Source organism: Macaca fascicularis, chromosome 1 (genome assembly GCF_037993035.2).
Source record: "Macaca fascicularis isolate 582-1 chromosome 1, T2T-MFA8v1.1".
NCBI classification, from domain to species: Eukaryota; Metazoa; Chordata; class Mammalia; order Primates; family Cercopithecidae; genus Macaca; species Macaca fascicularis.
The window spans coordinates 216,141,593-216,161,885 of record NC_088375.1 but is presented as its reverse complement, the minus strand read 5'-3'; the positions used below and the strand labels follow the sequence as shown (position 1 = coordinate 216,161,885).

The 20,293-nt window shown below is 55.2% G+C and overlaps 1 protein-coding gene across 3 annotated transcripts in view; it reads right to left on the bottom strand.

Annotated features, from left to right (window-relative positions):
* Window positions 1–19,250, bottom strand: part of IFFO2 (intermediate filament family orphan 2) — a 50,508-nt gene extending 31,258 nt beyond the window's left edge. For all 3 annotated transcript variants that reach the window (XM_045379378.2, XM_045379380.2, XM_045379383.2), the window contains exon 1: window positions 18,242–19,250. In XM_045379378.2, the coding sequence (XP_045235313.1) occupies window positions 18,242–18,906 (665 nt within the window). In that variant the 5' untranslated portion in view covers window positions 18,907–19,250. The remainder of the gene's footprint in view (window positions 1–18,241) is intronic.
* Window positions 19,251–20,293: the final 1,043 nt, after the last annotated feature.

The window sequence follows — 20,293 nt, the reverse complement described above, 5'->3', positions numbered from 1 at the left end:
TGGTTTTTTGTAGAGACGAGGTCTCACTAGGTTGCCCAGATTGGTCTCAAACTCCTGGGCTGAAACAATCCTCTCGCCTCAGACTCCCAAAGTGCTGGCATTACAGGTGTGAGCCACTGTGCCCAGCCCTCATCTCTTTCAAGATCAGGCCCATCTCTGGGTCACAAATGCAACTCCAGTGCCCAGCACAGAGCCTGGCACAAGGAGGCCCCGTAAATATTCACTGGATTAAAAAGGCCCAGTAAGTGTCATCTCCAGGGCCTTCTCTAGGAGATTCAATCTAGGCCAATGCAGCCCTGTCGCCTTAGACATGGCCTCCCTGCCAGCCCCTCCCTGCCAGCCTCAGTTTCCCTAAACAACCTCCACAGTCCAGGCCAACTCTGCTACTCTCTTCTCTGCACCTTGAAGCCTGGGCCTACCTTGCATGGGGCAGATGATGGGAAAGTTGGTATCCACGGCTCTCCATCCCCGGGACATTGTCTTTCTGCCTAGGCTTGGCCAAGCCCCCATGGACCCTCCACCCCATCCCCATCCCCAGTGTCTGCCGGCTCTCAGTCTCCAGGGCTCCAGCTCTTGCTTAAGTGGAAGCCAGAAGGGGGTCTGGGCAGCAGGTCTGGGCACTCAGGTCAAGAGGCAGCAGGCCCAGGGGGTCCGTGCTCAGGAGAGTGTGAGAGGCCCCCCGGCCCAGGGATATGTTTACAGCTTTGAGAAAAACAGCAACTCCCAAGGCTATTTTGGAAACGTAATATGTACTTTGGGTCTCTCCACTGTTTATTCCAAGTGACTGTGCTGCCCTGGAGGTAAATGTAGGGCACCTCAGGGTAATCTCCCGCATACTTACTCACCCGCAGCCGCCCTGGAGCCAGCTGCCTGGGAGCCCAGATTTTCCTTATCATGTGCAGCCTGAAAAAAATGAGGGGCTGGCAGCCAGGCAGAGCCCACCAGGCGAGAGTCAGCACACCTGGGTTGAAAGCAAGGCTCTGAGGCCTTAAGCCAAGTCGCTTCCCTAGGGCTCAGTCTCCTCACCTGTAAAATGGGTGAGAATGACCCCACTTGGATTAAATGAGGATGGGCAAACACAAACTGGCTCCAGGTGTGGCCAAAAAAAAAAAAAAGCACAGAACACAGGATCCTAGGACATCAGACGGGGACATCCAGGTCATTCATAAATGAGAAGTCTGAAGCTCAGAGGTGGGAGGTGATATGTCCAAGGTCCCACACAGGCAGTGACTGGCTCAGTGCAACTCCAGAGACTAGGAGCTGCCTGCCATGCAGCTGGTAAGGGGAGGAGAACATTCCAGAGCAATCTCCAGGAGGGAGGAGGGAAGAGTGACAAGGACCCAGCCAACAAAAGACACGTTGGGCTTGTGCAACCAAGGATGGGTGACAGGGCAACGGCCACCTGTCTGTGCAGCGCCATCATCGTCCTCACTGGCCGGGAAGGGGCAGGTTCCAGCGTAGCTGAGACAGGTAATTAGACTGCAAACACGCGCACAAAAGAATTAGTGACTAAATACAGCTCAGGGGGATGGACTCATTACTTAATCCCAGGCTCCTGTCATCACGGCCGGCCCTGGCATTCCACCTGATGTGAACCAGTGGGGAGTGCGGAGGCAGGGCACCAGGCAACCCCACAACACACGAATGAGAGTGTTCCTCCCACCGACCCATGGGGCTGGAGAGAGAAGTCAGTCCCCTTAAGATGGGAGGGGGAATGAAATGGAACAAAGCCTCCCAGGGACTCTTCCATGACTGCAAAGCCCCTCGGAGGGCATCTTTATTGGAGCTTGTCATCTTCTCACCCCCATTCTGCTGATGGGGAAACTAAGGCTCACCAAGGCACAGTGACTCATCCAGGGTCACATAATCATAACAGCATTATGGAGGCTCCCATTGGCCTGGCCCAGCCCCCACTGGGGGGCCAGAGCCTTGGAGCCCTCAGAAGGATGGAGGGTCCCCCAAGGGAAATCCCCCAAGTGCTGCCCAGATACTGCCGGGCACCCCACACAGGGGAGGCAGCCCCAGCTATGCAAAAGAACCGGCACCAGCACAGCCTCTCTTCTCAACTCCAACCCAGCGGGGGGCTCTCTTCCGCCTGAGATTTGGGCCTCCAGCCACAGGATTCCCAGCCCGGACTCAGCAAAAAGCCAAAAAGAAGATGGTCCAGGCCAGCGCAGCAAGAAGGAGCCAGCCTGGGGCAAAGCGGGAGGCCATTTGCAGCCGCCCCCTGCCCCTTATCCCAAAACGCTTTGATGTCAGGCAGAGCTGGGATGGGTGTCCAACTCAGCCGCTCCCCAACTGGTGATCTGCTAAAGCAACTTTACCTCTCTGAGCCTCAGTTTCCTCATCTGTAAAATGGGAATAACAATAGTACCTACACCTCCCTGGATGGTGAAGACCCCACAAGATCATAAACACCAGTGCTTCACATTATTTTGCTCCTCTTAGCGAGCAAGCCCCACCTCTAGCTGCTGGGAAGGCTGGGAGGGAGGCTGCTGGGAGGGCTGCTACAGCATCCAGGGCCCCGGGCTTGGCTAAGCTGCGCCATGCTTCCCCTTAGAAGCTTTGCCTCTGGGTTCCCTCTCCCATGCTGGGACTGGGGAACTGTCTGGTATCCAGAGTGACCAAGTGCCCAGCACATAGTAGGCCCTCAACCGGTACTGACTGGATGAATGAGCTTGTGAGCTGGAGCCACAGGGCATAGCCACCAGCAGGGCCTTGGGGGAAGCCCAGCTCTGCCTGTGCTGACTTACTGTGTGGCCTTGAGCCCATCCCTGCACCTCTCTAGACCTTCTGCACAAGGAAACTCTGACCACATCAGGGATGCAGACTCCCCCACCTCACAGCTAGGGAGACCCTGCAGGGAGCGTGGCCAGAGGACAGTCTGCCCAGTGGGGAGCCCCTTCCCAACTGGCCTGGCCCCCCAGGGACAGACAGCAGGGTCCACGCCCACCCTTGCAGGCCCTCAAAGGCAGTAGGCAGTCTCCTCCTGGTGACTTTGCCTTGGGACAGATGGGACACAGTGTGGTATCTGTCAGGCCAGATGGCCTGGTTGGCCCCAGGGGCTGGGACACCAGCTGGGAGTCCAGCCCTGGCAGGCAACACTGCTTAACCCCTTCTTGCCCCAGCCACAGGAGCCAGTGTCCCCCCGGCAACTTCATCACTGCTGGACACTCAGGCCTCTGTTCTCTCCCCTTGGAGGTGAGGGGCCTCCCTGGCACCTCTAGGGCCAAAAGGGAGTCTGGGAGGCTGTGGGAGAAAGGAAGCCACAAGGTGGGTGGGAGCGGAGGAGGTGCCACTGCTTGGCCCTGAGGGCAGCCCAGGAATCTGCCAACCCAGGGAACCAGCAGGCAGGAGCACTGATTCCAGGCCAGGGAGCCCTCTGGGGCCACATGGGGCTGGCTGTTCTGCTTCCGGGACATCTGTCTGTGGCAGGGACCACCAGGCCAAGAGGCCACCAGCCACCTTTATCAAGCCCCCTGCCCAAACCACAGAAACAGCATTGCATGAAGGAGGACATCCAACACAGACAGGCTGGCTGAATGGCTGTGGATGTGTTGCTCAACCTCTCTGGGCCTCAGTTTCCCCGTCAGGAAAGATGGGACCAGAGTGATCCCTGGGATCCAGGCCACTTCTGGCTCAGAGGGCTCCATGACTCCTGAAAAAGGAATGTGCCTCCCTCCCAGAAACTTGTGGGATCCTACAGGGAACCGCCAGATCTTTTCTGCATGAAGTTTGTGTCTCAACTTGTATCTGAGTCAAGGCACAGTCTCTCAGGAAATGGAGAAAAGGGGGATTGTAGGTGGGAAGAGGGTACGCAGCAAGATAACGGTGTTGCCTTGAGAACCACCAGGGAATTGATGTCCAACCACTTTCCTCCTCTGTGAAAGGCTAAACAAAGGGGGAAAGGCAGCAGTAGGGATCATGGTTAGACACCAGGAAGCACTTCCCTGGAAAAGGCCACGAGGACACTGGACGGCCTGTCTCAGAAAGGACTCTGGAATGTGCTTCCTACGCAGTAAGATCTTCAGGCAGGATTTGCAATGATCCTAGCCCCAAGATGAGGAAGGAACAGATGACCTCTGGAGACCCTTGGAGGAAAAGAAGCCAGTGTCCAGTAGGGTAAAGTAAACACGGCCTTGGAGTCTCTCCCCTCAGGGACTCAGTCAACCTGCTGTTCCAGACGCGGGAGGATGTCATCTCAGGGCAGAGCATGGCCAAGCTTGGCCCCAGTGTAGGGCCTGCATGCTGGTTCGGTAGACACCTCTGGAAGTCTCTCAGAACAGAGTCTGCCAGCAACTCCCAAAAAGCCAAGAACACATCAAAACAGCAGAGGAGGGAAGAGCTAGGTAAGGCGGCTGCTGGCCAGGAGTGAGAGCTGTCTGTTGACACAGCGGAGAAGCAGAAACATGGGGCTGGACCTACAGACCTGACTTTGAGCCCTAGCTCCGCCACCTGCCATGCAACTTTGGGCAAGTCACTGTCCCTCTCTGACATAAGGAAGAGAAAAGATCTAACCAATCTCTAAGGACTCTTCCAGCCCTGATTTAACAGTCACTTGGCAAGCTCCCCAGGTTCTGCAAACTCCTAGTTCAGGCAGCATCATCCCCAAAGCAGCATAGGGCCTGAGCACAGTGGCCCAGAAAAGGATAGATGGATGGACAGACTGATGGATGGATGGATGGATGGATGGATGGATGGATGGATGGATGGTTGGATGGATGGACAGACGGACGGACAGATGGATGGAAGAATGAATGATCAAGTAGGGTAATCCTGGCAAAGAAGAGCAGAAGGTCCTAGGTGTCCCCTGGGATGACTCCTTACACCTGCCCACAAGGCCTCCCTGGAATCACCTGCCGGTGATAGAGACCCTCCAGTATCCAATTCCCTTCTTTAACTTATATGTACATGTGCAAATACCTACACATGCAGATACAAACACGCAACACGTGCTCGAAGCAGTGACCCAACTCTGAATCCTGACAAGAGAAAGCTCCAGGTACCCCGCAAAACCCATGAGGTTTACCTGCTCCAGTCTGATTCTAGGGTATCTTGGCTTTTAGAATTCCCCTTCCAAAGCTGGGTGCAACATGAGACTCTAGTGGTGGAACCCAGTGGTGATCTTGGAAGCCAGAGACCTGAGGTCACGTGCCCACTCTGCCGCTTTGTAGCTTTGACAAGGAACAAGTCATTTTACCTGGCACGACTCAGTTTTCTCATCTGTACAATGGACATACCCACAGCCACCTTGCTGGAGTGGTGCGATGCTCCAGAGAACACATGTGTGAGGCTTCAAACAGTGCAGTGGGTAGACAGGGCGCTCTTGGGAAGTGAGCAAGATGGCTATAGAATTATGAGATCTTGGCTCCCTTCTTAGAGGGGCTGAGCATAAGCCAAGCCTTCCAAGGCTTCTCTGTTTGGGCCCTGCAATCCCTTCCACCTCGTTTCCCACCTTGGGGGGTGATGTGCTTGGGCTTAAACCGGGCAGAAGCTACAAAGCAGCCTTTGTCTCACAGATGAAACCCTAAACCAGCTGCCCTGACGTCAACCCTGGAAAAACAATGCCAAGCCAGCCTTCAACGTCACTCCTCTGCCAAGGTCTGAGAGTGGGCCCTTCACCCACAAGGCCTCGCAAGGCAGTCCATGAAAACACAGAAACCATCTACCCATCGCCTACGGAGGCCCAGAAGGAGGAACAGCTGCCGTTCTGCTGCTGGGCGCAGGGCAGGGTTTGAACCCCTGTCTTTCAACTCCCGTATCTCAGCCTGCCAGAATGAGCTCGCGTGTGTGGCAGAGAGTACTTTCGGTAACAGTCTGCAAGAGGCAGGTTCGAATCCTGGTCCTGGCCCTACCTCATCGTGAGACCTCAGACCAGCAACGTGACCCCCTGAGGTTGCTTCCAAATCCACACAAGGGGGAGGCTGAGACAGTCCACGATCCCCAGGGAGGTGGGGACAGCGAAAGACTTCCCCATTCATGTCCACATTCCATCAGGCCCTCCTAGGAGCCACAGGCTCCAGGCGATACCCTGCGCTGGACACAGCCTTGAATGCCAGGTCTTGCCTTCCCGGTCACCCTGTGCTGACAGTCTGCTCGAGAAGAGAGGGGACATGACCTCCTCCTCACTGCCCAGGCAGCTCTACTGGGGAGAGGAAGTGCTCGGAACACAAAAGGCCAGTCTTCAGCCAAAGGGGGAGGGAGCAGGCAGTTCTCACTGTGCCCCGTTTTCCTTTTGTATGAGATGGGATGGAATGATGAGACCCACAGGGTGTTGGTGAGCCTGGCGCAGGAAAGGCTGCCCTGTCTCCTCATCTCCGGGGTAAGCCCTGGAGCTGGAAGGCTTGAGAACTTTGCCTAGAATGTTGGAGTTGGGTGAACCATAGAGGCTGATCCTTCATTCCCCGCAAAGATTATGTTTCCAGAGCTCCCTGTCTGGGGATGTGGCCTGACAAATAGTACTTTGGGATTTGCACATGTTTTTATATGTACAAATTGGGGCCTGGGGGCTGGTGGGAGCCAGGCCAGGGCAGGAGGGAGGGAGCGGTAACAGCTGAGGGCCCAGCGGCACACTTAGCACTCTGCAGGCAACATCAAATCCTTGCAACCCCATCAGCTAAGACTGTCATCCCCATTTTACAGATGAGAGAACTGAGGCTCAGAGCAGTAACACAACTCCAAGCGGTGTCACCTCAGAGCCAGAGCTCCCACCCAATAGAAGGCCCAAATCACGGGCCAACAGGAAACATGAAGCAAGAGCAAATGAAGCAATTTCTTTTTAATTCCCCACAATTGAATTATGCCTTAGGGCTCAGAAAAAGAATAACCTATAAGTTGGAGGTCCCTCAACTTGGCACCAGGTTAATTCTGGCTCTGCCAGCAGTAGCTTGCTGAGTTCAAGCCTTCAGTCTCCAAGTCAGATGAGTCCTGATGTTTTATTTTATATTATTATTATTATTATTATTATTATTATTATTTTTGAGATGGAGTCTCATTCTGTCGCCCAGGCTGGAGTGCAGTGGCAAGATCTTGGCTCACCGCAACCTCCACCTCACAGGTTCAAGACATTCTCCTGCCTCTGCCTCCCAAGTAGCTGGGATAACAGGCGCGTGCCACCACACCCGGCAAATTTTAAGTCCTAATGTTTTAAATGCTAATATTTTCTTTAAAGGCAAGTGTGAAACCAACTGCAATGTAATATCAAGACTCGGCCAGGCATGGTGGCTCACATCTGTAAACCCAGCACTTTGGGAGGCCAAGGCAGAAGGATCACTTGAGGCCAGGAGTTCAAGACCAGCCCTGGCAACATAGCGAGACCCTTATCTCAACAAAAATTATTTTTTTAAAAAAAATTAGCTGGGTGTAGTGGTGTGTGCCTGTAGTCCTAGCTCCTTGGGAGGCCGAGGCAGGAGGATTGCTCGTGCCCAAAACAAGAAAGAAAGAGGGAGAGGAAAGGAGAGCGAGACAGAAAATGAGAGCCAAGAAGAGCATGAGGAGGGAGGAGGGGACAAGACAGGGAAGAAGCAAGCATAGGACAGGCCAAGTTCTGGCAGTGCCAGGCTCAAGCCCAGGAACCAGGAGCAGCTCCACACTGTGTCCTGCACAGCAGCTCAACTCCAGGCTCTTGTACAAGCTGTCCTCTCTATCTGGAGCACCCTTTCTCCTTCTCTTCCACTCTTACTAAACCTTCCAAAAACAACCTAGGTGATGTCACCTCCAGGAAGCCTTCCTTGACTGGCTCTAAACTGGCTTGGGTACCTTCCAGAATCCCTGGGTTTGGGGCACCCCAGGGTCTCACCAGCGTCCCACCCAGACCTCCAAGACTCTCCGGTCCTGACTTTGCAACAAGCTTTCCCTAAAGCTTCCACTACCACCCCCCAAGATGGCCTTCTGCCTATTACCACAGTGGGTCAGGAGCAAAAAGGGGGTGCCAGTGGGCCCTGGGAAGATGGGCTGACCCTATACAGAGAGGAGCCTGTCTGCCGGGGAATTTCACAAGGTCTACTTAGACCAGTAGCTCTTCCCCTCCCCCAAGACAGCAAACAGGCGGCAGCGAGCCAAGAACCGTCTTAAATAACCCAAGTAATAAAGATGGCCAATTAAGAGGGCGGAAGGCGCTGTCTCCACTGCAGGGGCCTCTTTCCATCGAGCAGCAGATGAGCAGGGTCTGTGTGAACACACATCCCAGAGTCGGAGCACGCAGGCCAGAGAGCGCTGAGCAAGCATCTCAGAGACAGGCCCCACCCCCAGCACGGCCACGTGGAGGGGCTCCTGCCAGGGCAAAGGCCCAAATGCCATTCGATTCCTGCCCAACTCCTCTCCCCAGAACCCCCAGCCTTATTTAGTGATTTTTGCCACGGCAGCCGGAATCAGAGCACCATCATCGCCCTTGCCTTCCATGCAACGTGACCATTCCCACTTTCCAGATAAGAAACAGAGGCTCAGAGAGGCAGAGTGACTCTCCCGAGGTCTCAGAGCTGACAGGCAGCAGAAATATATGCTGCAGGTTCCTCTCTTCCCAGCTTTTGGGTTCTACATAAACCTTCTCCCCTAAGCTGTCTAACATAGCAGGTTTCTGTCCAACATCCCATCCCAGGATCCGGGGAGGTGTGAATGTAAAGGCAAGAGAGGACAAGGCATTGCATGGAGCTTCACAGAGCTTCAGGCTGCGCGGGAAGTTGGAAAAGAAACCGTAGAACAGGTAGAGCTCAGGACTCCCGAGGATTTAGTCCCTACACACTCCACTTGCCAGTTTTCAAAGTGCTTCACAGGTACCATTTTAGACGGTCTTCCAAACAGCCTCATGAGGTCAGATTTATTACTCCCATTTCATAGAAGTGAAAACTGAGGCTCAAGCAGGAAAGCTGCTTGCAATGGGCACGGCCCTTTCTGGGACTGCACAGGTTTAAGGTTGGAACTGGAGCCTGACTTTCTGGGGTCAGATCTGGGCTTGCCACTTTCTTTTTTTGTTGTTGTTTTTCTGTTTTTTGTTTTTTGAGATGGAGTCTCACCCTGTCACCCAGGCTGGAGTGCAGTGGTGAGATCTTGGCTCACTGCAACCTCCACCCTCCAAGTTCCAGTGATTCTCCTGCCTCAGGGTCCTGAGTAGCTGGGATTACAGGCGCCTGCCACCTCGCCTGGCTAATTTTTTAAATTTTTTTGTAAAGACGGGGTTTCACCATCACCATCTTGACCAGGCTGGTCTTGAACTCCTGACCTCATGATCCACCTGCCTCAGCCTCCCGAAGTGCCAGGATCACAGGCGTGAGCCACCACACCCAGCCTGGGCTTGCCACTTTCAAGGTGTCTTGGCCCAGTTCCCTCCCCTGTCTCTGTGGCTCAGTTTTAGCATCTCTAAAATGGGCTAAGGACAGTACCCAACTCACAGGGTTATTAGAGCTTCCATGAATTAAATGTTTGCAAACCGCTTTGAATGAAGCCTGGCAAAGAGTAAATGCTGTATAAATATTTAATGAAATTCATTAACTAATACATGTTTATTGTGCTCCTACTATCCACAAGCACTGTTGGAGAAGGTACTGGGCACATGCTGCTATCACGTGATGCTGCCACATGGCATGACACATTTGTCTATGTCCCCAGATTCTGAGTTATCGAGGGCAGGAGCCTGGCCCATGGTGGGTGTTCAGCCACTGTTCTGAGAACACCACCTCTTTGGCTCCTCAGACATCCACACCCGGCAGTCTCATCTTCCCCAACAAGAGGCGCCAAATGATTGTAACAACTTCCCTGTTCCCTGGCAAAGTTCACAGCACTGACTGAAAGCAAAAGCTAGGGAGACTCCAGCCCAGGGCGGAGGTGAGCTCCCAAATAGCCACCAGAGCACCCAAGGCCCTCTGCTGCTGGTGATCCGTGGATGAGAACCTCTGGCTGTGTTGCCCTGAGGACACTCAGGGGCCGGGCAAGATAAATAGAGCATTAATTCAGAGTCTGAGATCCACAGCCTGCCCCAGCTTTGCTAGACGACATTTCACAGAAGTGAAAACTGAGGCTCACAGCAGGAAAGCGGCTTGCAATGGGCATGGCCCTTTCTGGGTACAGCACAGGATAAAGGTTGGATCTGGAGCCTGACTTTCAAGTTACTTCTCCTCTCTGAGCTTCGGTTTCCATCCTCCAGTGCCACCACCGGGTTTAAATGAGACCTCATGGAAATCACCAGACCGGTCATAATATGTGTTCCCTGTTCCCCAACTCTTCCCCTGCCAGCCCTGCCAGCCCCCAATGAGACCTTCTCCAAAGAGCAGGGGACTGGACAGGCCTGCTACAGTGGCCCGGGAGCCTCATCTGCCTGCTACTGCCAGTGATTCATTTGCTTTCTCAAGAAATAATTACTGTAAAGTGACAGCAGGGAATCTTCCCAGCGCAGCAGCCGCCTCCTGTTCTGCCACCCGCCGTGGCAATATTGTGACAGGTGCTGGGGAGACCCCGTGCCTCCTGCCTGCCTCCTCAACCGGAGCCAGCCTTCGCCAACCTCCAGGGACACAGGACAAGGCCACCTCCTGGGAGGAGCACTGACCTTGGGGTCCAGAGAACCAGATGGACTCATGGCGAGATCTGGGACGGATGTCTTCACCTCTCTGAACCTCTTACTTGTAAAATGAGCATAATCACTTCCCACCTCTTGGGACTGCTCTCATAATTATCACTGCACCTAGCACAAAGTAGGTGCTCAACAAACAGGAGCATTAAGCCATATTGATTTATTTTCAAACCCTTTTGCAAAATGTTTTCCTACTGCACTGTTTGAATTGATTTTTACCTCTACCCTGAGAAGCGGAACTTGTAAGAAACCCCACCCCCATTTTAGAGAGCAACAAACTGAGAGGCAAGCAATTAAATGGCACGCACGGAATTGTGCCACGTTACGGAGAGGATGCAGTCTTCACAGGGTTGCTGGGCAAGCCCACTTTCCCACTGTCCCCATTCCCAGGTGGGCATAGTGAAGACCAGACCACACTGCAGGCAAACCCAGAGCAGAACCTGGGCTCCACGGACCCTCGAGAGAACCAGGCATTGCCATTTGCCAGGTTTACTGTTGGGTGACAACTACCCTCTCTTGTACCAGATCTAGAATGAGAAACCACATCCTGCCCAGGAAGCCAAGCGCCCGGTGCCCAGTGTGGGTGGGAGGATACTCCCCTGGTGGGCAGGTGGCGGCAACGTCACAAACCTTTAGCAGCCTCCCATCTGGCCTGGAATTTTCTAAGCACCTCACAGTCTGGCAATGCTCAAAGGGCTGTGCAACCCACAGATGCTGCCAGCAAAGGGCATGGGACACCCTCTCCCGGTTTCCAGCTTGGTTCTCAACCTCTGCCCACCCCACAGGGCCAGCGCAGCTCAGCCTCTGTAGGGCACCCACTCTCTGCCCTGTGAAATCATTCCAAACTTGACCATTTACACGTGCTGTGCTGTAGCTAGGTGAGCTCATCTACTTCTTCCACAACCTCTAGACACAGAGCTTAGCATCCCTGTTTTACAGATGAAGAAACTGAGGCTCGAGAGGCAGTGACTAGCCCAAGCTCACTCGGCTTTTAACTCCTGCCCTGGGGCCCCAGCACCCAGCACTGCCAGGCTAGGGGGTTCATTCAAACTTTGAACTTTGGCCCAGACCTTCTGATTCCAAGTGCAGGCCATCCCCTCCACAAGCAGCCGAATCCCTGGACGTGGTCTATGTCGTCCGTCTTCTGTCTCATCCTCCTGGAGGCCTACTAGCTCACAGCAGCCAGACACACAGGCCTCCCTGCTGCATGAGTATTTACTCAGCATGGACCTTGGCCAGGTCCTGGCTGGGCTCTGCCAGTGGGAGACGAAGCCAGAGCTGGAGCCGGCCCCCACAGAGCTTCCAGTCGATGCAGGCGCAGACACATGCCAGGTAGTTACAGCTCCGGGTGTGGAGGGCTGTGATGTGGGAGGTGGTGGGCGCTCAGGACCGCCTGACAGGAGAAAGTCAGGAAAAAGCAACACATCCCTAATCCTGAGTACAGGGACGTGGCAGGGCTGCCTCCTTCCCGTCCCGGGCCTTCAGCCATCCGCGACATAGGAAATAAATGGAACGCCAGCCGGCTTTCACCTCTCAATGCGATCAAAAGCCAGGACTGCAAATGCAAAGCCCACAGCCTCCGGTGTCACTGACACATGGCACAGTTTAAATCAGTTCTCCTGGAAGGCAACGCATCTCGTTGCAGCAAAGGGCGTGTTCAAATTCCAGGTCTACCCTTCTGTGTCCTTCAAATACAGTCATGTGTGGGGACGTGAGCTACAGGACTGAACGGAGAGCCTGGTGTGTGCATCTGCATGTGTGTGTGCGTGTGTGTGTGTGCATGTGTGTGAGACTGTGCATACACGTGGGGGGAAGGGGGACCCAGGGGCCCCGCATCCGGTCTCGTTTGCCAAGGCAAAGCCCCGCCTCACATTCCTCTGAGAAGGAATCTTCAGCGTCAGCTGTCTCCCTGCTTCCTTTTCTTTTCTGGGACCTCATTCTCCTCCCTCTAGCTTGAGGCTCTGAGAATCGCTCCCAAATTTGTCCCCAGTGAGAATGCCAACCCAGCCAAGGGATTCTGTAATATAGTTCTCAAGAGACCCGAGGCACTAGATGGAGGGGTTTGTGTGTTTCTCTTAAAGGAAGTTGGGAGAAAGGGCTGGGGGATGGCGAGAGATTTCCGGAGGCACAAATCAACGGCTAAGAGTAGGTCAAACAGGCTTCTTAGATGCTGGACAAAGAAGCAGCCCTTTCCCTCCACCCCCAACACCACCTCTGGCGCCTCCGTGGGACAGAGAGAGCGGCAACGTGCCCTGAAATGGACTTGTTAGGCAGTCAGGGCCATGCTGAGAAATCCTTGTAAATTAAAGGAACAGACTTTGCCAGGGGAAGGGGGCTGGGCTGGGGGGTGGGTAGGCATGCCCAAAACCTGCCAGGCCCCAGGTACCTTAACACCAGACCTCATTTGTTCCTTCTCAATCCCTGGGAGAGCAACAAGATGACCCCTCTTTTACAGAGGACAAAGCGGGGAGCTCCACGGGCAGCTTGGAGTGACCAAGCCACTTGCCCATGTTCACACGGACAGTGGCAGAGCCAGGATGTGAAACCCTGTTCCACCATCAAAGGCTGCCTCACTGGAAAATCAGAAATCAAGAATCCGTATCGGTGCCAGCTTCAGAAATAACGAAAGTGTCAATGGGAGTGGCAGGGAACAAAGCCCTCAGCTTTCTATTCCAGGGCAGCATTCGAGCTTTGGGACATTCAGGGGCCAGCACCCACCTGCTTGAGGGCCCCCCTGGGGTGTGACGAGAACGGGCAGGGGACACTCCAGCTGACCCACCCACCATCCCTTTTTGGAGTCCTTCATTCCGGCCGACAGCCCAGCCCCTTCCGGCTCACAGTCAGAAATAGCTGTGACAAAAGTCCCTCCCATCCCAGAAAGTGGCTTTTTAAAAAAAAATGTTTAAAGCAAACACACAAAAAGATGGAAAGAACATAACAAAGCCTCGACTGCAGGAAGATGATGCGGGCATCACGTCGAGGTGGGGAGGCCAGCTCTGCACAGCAGACGGAAGGTCTGCCCAGTTCGGCACAGACAGACAGCCCCCTCTGGGCCTTGCTTTCCCCACCTTTAAAATGAAAGCACTCAGCTGAATCAGCAGTTTCTTTCTTTTCAAAAACTGCAGAACACTTTTTAAAATGGAATCTTTTTTGGACAATCTGGGAGTCAGAGAAGCATGGAGTTACGGTGGGCAACATGGGTCAAATCTCAGGTGCTCAGCCTCCCACTGTCCCCGAAGTCTCCCAAGGCACCCTGCTATGGACTCCAGGGCTCTAAAAAGCCCACTTGAAAACCACCAGGCTGGATGATCACAGTGGTCTCTCCAGGCTCCCAAACCACCCTCCAATCACCCCAGGCACCAGGAAAAAAGAAACCTAGCCTCCAGGCTGACTTCAACTGGGGGGCGCATACACTCAGCCCCTCGCACGGGAGGGAACAAGGCCAGCCAGCTGCAAATCACACTGGGCCTGAGGGGGCCAGGATGGCTGGACAGGCTTCTGGACAGGGGCACCAGGCCCCCAAAAGAGTCGCCCTGTCTGACAGGCAGCTAGGCCAGCACTACCATGCCGGGCAACTTCCTCTACCAGCCCAGGGCAACTTCCTCTACCAGTCCAGAGCAACTTTGCAGCAGCCGCCAGGCTGGAGGGACCTTTTTCTTGACAACCTGAAAGCTTTCCCGCGTCCTTCCTTGGAGCCAATGAAGAGAGGGGAAACGGTTGAACCAGTTAAGCTGGGGGATGGGATGACCAGTACTGCCCATGCCTGGAGCCTGGACCCTAGTCATCTGGGGCAGAGACAAGAGAGGGAAGGGGAAGCCCAGAACAGAGAAAGGCTTCAGAGAACACACTGTGGTCTCCAGACGCAGAAAGATCAGCCACGACGCGGGCCTCCTGGAGTCACGGACCTCAAGTAGAGAGCTGAGAGAGCTCACCTACAGGAACTCCTGCATGTAAAGGTGGAGGATCTGAGGCCCAGAGAGGGCAGCGGTTGGCCAGAGGTCACACAGCACCTAGTGGCAGAGCTGGACCTAAAGTCCAGGTCTCCTGGATGCCAACTCAGGGAACTCTCCACTGTTGAGTTCAGATAAACTCAGTGGGAATCTCCAGGGAAAAGCCCCCAGCTTGCAAAGTCAGAACAGGATATTTTAGTGGCCCTGGGTGGTGACAGAGTAGAGATGTTTGTTTTGGTTTCCAAATCAACGCTTGACAACCTTGTCCTCATTGTGGCTTCAGCGACCACATTTCCCACGTGGTAAAGACCTGGTTGGGCCAAGGGAAAACCAAAGCAGTGGTGACTGGGGCCAGGGCCCAGGCACCCCAGGCCAGGGTCTCTGGTTTGGGTTGGTGTTTCCAAATCACGGTTCGTGGACCACTGATGGCACATGAGATGATGCTAGGTGGTATACGGTTGACGTTTTAAATTTAAAATATATTGAATGCCTGGGTGGATTCATAAACAAAATATGGGCTACACTACAGAGGAATATTTTTTGCCATAAAAAGGAACAGCCTACGAACACATGCTACAACATGGATGAACTTCAAAAAAACATTCTCTAACTGAAAAAAGCCAAACACAAAGACTACAGAGTATATGATTCTATTTCTATGAAATGTCCGGAAAAGGCCAATTTCTAGAAAGACAGCAGGTCCGTGATTACCTGGGCTGGTCTTGGAATGGGAATTTTCTGTAAATGGACATGAAGGATCTTTTTGGGGGGTGATGCAATGCTCTAAAACGGAATTGTGGTAATGACTGCACAACTCTGTGAATTTGACTTGTACACTTAAAATGGGCAGCTTTTGTGATGTGTAAGTTGTACCTCAATGAAGTTGTTAAAATATTTTATGTAAGCAATAGCACAGGTGGTAGTACGTGGACATGGCCAGAAACCACGAAGGTGGAACTCAACAAGCCTCCGGCTTGAAGATTGCTGAGTTTCACATCGCAAGTTGTCCTTTGGGGAAGCAAGTGGGGGTCTCTGGAGCTGCAGGTTCCTCTAGGTGGACCAGGGGAAACCCTGGAACCTTTTCCTTCTGGGTTAGGCTCCTTCTGGGCATCACTGCTTGGAGTTCTGTGATAGACATCCTGGGATGATTTAAAACCCTTTGTGGCCACAGCAGTACAGGCAGACACCTGGATCTCATCCCTTAGATGGTGACTTCTCTTATGGCCAGGGGATCAGAAGCGGGCTGGGAGCTCAAACTCAGATTTATATATTGCCAAGGCTGGGAAGACCCTTTGAGATCATCTAGCCCAGTGGTTTTTCAAGTTTTTAAAAAATGTTTATCAAATGTCTGCCCTCCTTCCCAAAGAAAATTCTTAGGAGGTACCCAAAACATACTATTAACAAGTTACAGTGTTAGTGGAACCCAATGAGTTAATATTAAGAACTTAAAGGTGAGTAAGCACATTTTTATCACTGTATTATCTTAATGTTATTTTAAATGATCATTTTTATTAGATATTCAAGGAACCCCTAAAGCATCTCTAAGAAAGCCTGGGGTTTCAAGGACTACAATTCTAGCCCACCTGCCTCACTTCACAGATGGGGAAACTGAGGCTCCAGGAAAGGAGTATACTTGCTTTGGAAAAATTCAACGTAAGTCTTGAGTCAACTTCAGAAACAACGTGGAAGAAGAGGTGTGCGCGCATCGCAGAAGGGCGGGAAGAGAGACGCCCGCACTCCACCTGTCTCAGCAGCACCGTCTCATTCCAGGCCAGCGCCAGAAGCTGACATCACACCCCACGCCCTGGGTGCAACTTGAATAGAGCATTGCTCAATGCCAACCCATCTCCCTCCAAGACTGGGCACGGCTTCTCCATCCCCTTAGTAGCCAGGTCCAAAAAAGCATACACACAATAAAACAAACACAACACAAGCCTGAGGCATGACGACACGATCAACAGTGGCAGACAGGAGGGCCCGGCCCATCCCTCCCCAGTTTCACCATCAAGAGCAAGTGCCTGTTTCCCTAGCCTGCCCCAGTGACATTGACCATGAGGGGTGGAGAGGTGGCCTCTATGTGGCAAGGCACCAGGTGGGCCATTCTCAAGTCCTCCAGAGAAAGAGGTAACGCAGGAGAGAGGGCACCAGGTGGGCCATTCTCAAGTACCTCCAGAGAAAGAGGTAACTCAGGAGAGAAGCCCATCTCCCAGTGGAGTGTAAGACCTACCCCCAGGAAGTGAGGTGCTGCATGAGAGAGCTTGAGGACTCTCAACGTTTCTGCTCCCCGCTAGCTTGACAAAGTGCCTATCATCTTTAATAACATCAGCTTGATTACTTTATACCTTCCGAAGAGCATCACCGTCCTGCTCTCCCCTCGAGCAACTGTGGGCAGATTTTATTATTCCCATTTCTCAGATGAGCAAACAGGATTTCAAGTGGTTTGATAATCTCACCAGCAGGTATAAGGCTGGCTTTTGAATTCTACCCAGTTGCTAGCCTGTCCAACGGGAGAATAAGGAAGGAGACCTATGCCCAGCTCCCTGGGCAGACCTTTAGAGATGGAAGGAAGGGCCCTTCTCAGTACATCCTCCAAGCCCTGGAGTTCAGAGCCAATAACTCCGGGTGGAAGGCTGCCCGTGCCTGGAACAGCGACTGCCAGGGCCAGAGGGCCCCTCCCCCAGCCAGGTCTGAGATGCCAAAGACAGACCCCTCTACCCTTATGGGAAGAGGAGGAGGATAGGAGACCCCTCTCCTCTCATCAGAAAGCCAAGCAGACAGTATTGTTGGCCAGACTGCAGGCAGGAAGCAATGACAGTTTCCCAGCTGGGGAATCTGAGCTGGGCAGGAATGCACTGGCCAGTCCTACAGAGTCTGGACCCCAGTTCTAGCCAGAGATGGTGGTCTCAGTCCATTCAATGTCCAGTCTCCAACCCAACATTATCTTCTCCTGGGGGCTTTTAAGGCTGAGTTTGTTAGGGCTCAATAAACCATGAAACTCAGGGAGTGGGGGGAAGAGGGATGAAAGGAGGCATTTTATAAAAGCTTGTGAGCAGTCTGCTATAGTTGTGGTTATCCAACCCAGCAAGCTGGACGTTACAGAGCTGGAGCAAGACGGCAGACACTGGCCCCAGGGGGCAGGGGCAGATCCATCCATTTTCAAACACATGATCTCATTTAATTCAAGAAATAAAAAGGCAGTGGGTTGGTTAGAGTTTTTCTTTTCATCTGTTGAGGGAGGGGAGCCTACTTCCTACTTCCTTGGGAAAAATACCTATGCTAGGAGACAGACTAGCCAGGAGTGGTTAAAATCTCTGGTTGAAATCCTGGTTTCACAACTCCTTCGCCAAGCCACCTTAGGCAAGTCACTTAGCATTTCTGCACCTCGGGTTCCTCATCTATAAGATGAGGATAAGTCTGCCTTACACGCTGTATTGTGCTGAGAATTAAATGAGATCACATAAAACACAGATAGTTATTATGTCACCTAGAAAACAATGTGCCTAACCAGTGATAGCATCGAGGTGGCCCCCACGGTAGCCAGCGCCCACCCCCATCCTGGGATCTAGATAATTGGGCCTTCCTGGCATGTGTAAGGCACTCTGCAAACACAGCTTCCAGCCCACCTGCCAGGACCAGCTGCCCGCCCGGCCCCCGTCCCGCACACGCATTCCGTGGCAGCCTGGACCTGGGCGCCCCCTCCCAGGGTGGCGGGGGAGGGGCGGCCACTCACCTCCGCTTGTACTCGTCGCGCTCGCGCTTCACCTTGGCCAGCACGTTGTAGAGCGCGCGGATCTCCGGCGTGATGGTGTCGATCTGCACGCCCACGCCGTCGGGGTGCACCCACGACACGCCGGGGCCCTGCACGGTCTCCACGCCGCCGCCGCCCGTGCGCCGCACCTGCGTGTAGCTCCAGATGGTCCCGGGCAGGCGGCCGTAGTGCTGCGGGTGCGAGCCGCCGCCGGGGGGCAGGCCGCCCAGGGCCACGGCATTGGCGTTGACGCCGGCCGCCGCGCCGCTGCCGAGGCCGTGCCCGCCGCCGGGCGCTGGGGGCCGCAGCAGCTCGGGCCCGGTCTGTACGGCCTGCTCGCGGGAGAAGGTCTTGTAGCGCAGCCGCCGCTCGCGCTCGCTCTGCTGCTGCTCCAGCTGCTTCTCCAGCAGCCGGTTGCGCCGCTCCAGCTCGTGCACCTTGGCCAGGAAGCAGCGGAAGCGCACGTTGAGCCCCTTCAGGAGGTGGATGTTGGAGCCCAGGTCGTCCCGCAGCGCCGCCGTCACCGGCGACGGACCCGGCCCGGCCCCGCCGCCGCCGCTGCCCCCGCCAGGGCAGCCCCCGCCGCCGCCGCCCGGCGGGCAGCCGAAGGCCAAGGCCATCTCCCCGAACAGCAGCGAGTTCACCATGCGCCGGCTGCGCGGCTCAGGGCCCCGGGCCCGCGGCTCCAGGTGCGGCTCCAGCTCCGGGCAGGGCTCCCGGCGCGGCCGGGCTAGGGTGGGCGCGGGCTCCAGCGCGGCCGGCCGGGCGGTTCCAGATGCGCGCCAGATGCGGCCTCCGCAGCGACGGCGGGACGGATGGCCCCGGATGCGGGCGCCGAGGCGAGAGAGGGCACTCGGGCGCTCCTCTGGATGCGGTAGAGGCCGCGGTATCTGCGCGGGGCCAGAAGGGTCGCGGGTCGCACCGCCCGGGCTGTCAGAGACGCTGTGGAGGGGCCGCGGCAGCCGCACGCAGAGGACTCTCGGCCGGCACTGCCCACTCTGCGGCGGGCCCCGCCCACTGCAGACACTGGCCCCGCCCTCACCGCGGCCCCGCCCACCCCTCCTCCCTCTGCGGCGTTCCCGGAGCCAGAGGCTCCGCCCCACGAGGCCCGCAGAGCCGGGCCCCACCCACAGACCCTTGGCTCCGCCCACCGCCGGGTTCTCCCGCTTTCGCCGCAGCGTCGACTCCGCCCAGCTCCCCGGCGGGGCCACGCCCTCTCCTGCGTCTGGTCCTGCCTCCCCGCCGGGTGCCGATTCTCTGCTGGGGGACCCGGACCGCAGAGCTGCACCAGGGACCGAGTTAGCTAGAACCGCCGCAGAGCCAGCCGGGCCTCTTAAAGGGGCCAGCAGCCTCGGCAACGCTCGCTTTCCACTTTTTAGGGCGCTCCTCTCCCTCGTCGCCTGCCGAGAGGGCTCCGTTTCTCTGTCCTCTCCGCCCCGAATGCCCCGGCCCCAAATTCCTTCGGATGTGGGCGACCGCGGCTGGAAGGGCTGGGGGAATCACAGTATCCGAAGGTGCACCGGCACCCCACCCCCACTCCAGCCTGGGGAGGCCCAGATCCACCTTACGGGGATAAGGCGGCGCCTAGGCCGGCACGTCCTCCACGCTGCGGACCCAGGGGTGGGCTCCTCGGACGCTAGCTGCCGGCCTCGTCCCCCCGAGATCAACCCGGGCACCGCCAAGCCCGCCGGTTCCCCCGCCACTGAGGCGCCGAGCAGCATGGGGGTTGGGGAGGCTGAGCAAGACCCTCCCGGGATGACACCCACAAACTCGGCCTGGGCCTGGCCTCCGCTGAGCTGCTGAGCACCTCCCCACCACCCACACCCACACGCTGAGATGAAGCTGACCCCGAGAGCTGGGAATTCATTTCACAGACATGGGGCTTAGCGGGCAGCCTGGGGCAGACCAAGGCAACCCGAGGAACCATTCATTCATTCATTCAAATGTTTTCACACCTACCACGTTAAAGGCCAAGTTCTCCAGTCTCTGGGGTCTCCTGAATCATGTTGCAAACATCAGTATATGTCAGGCACC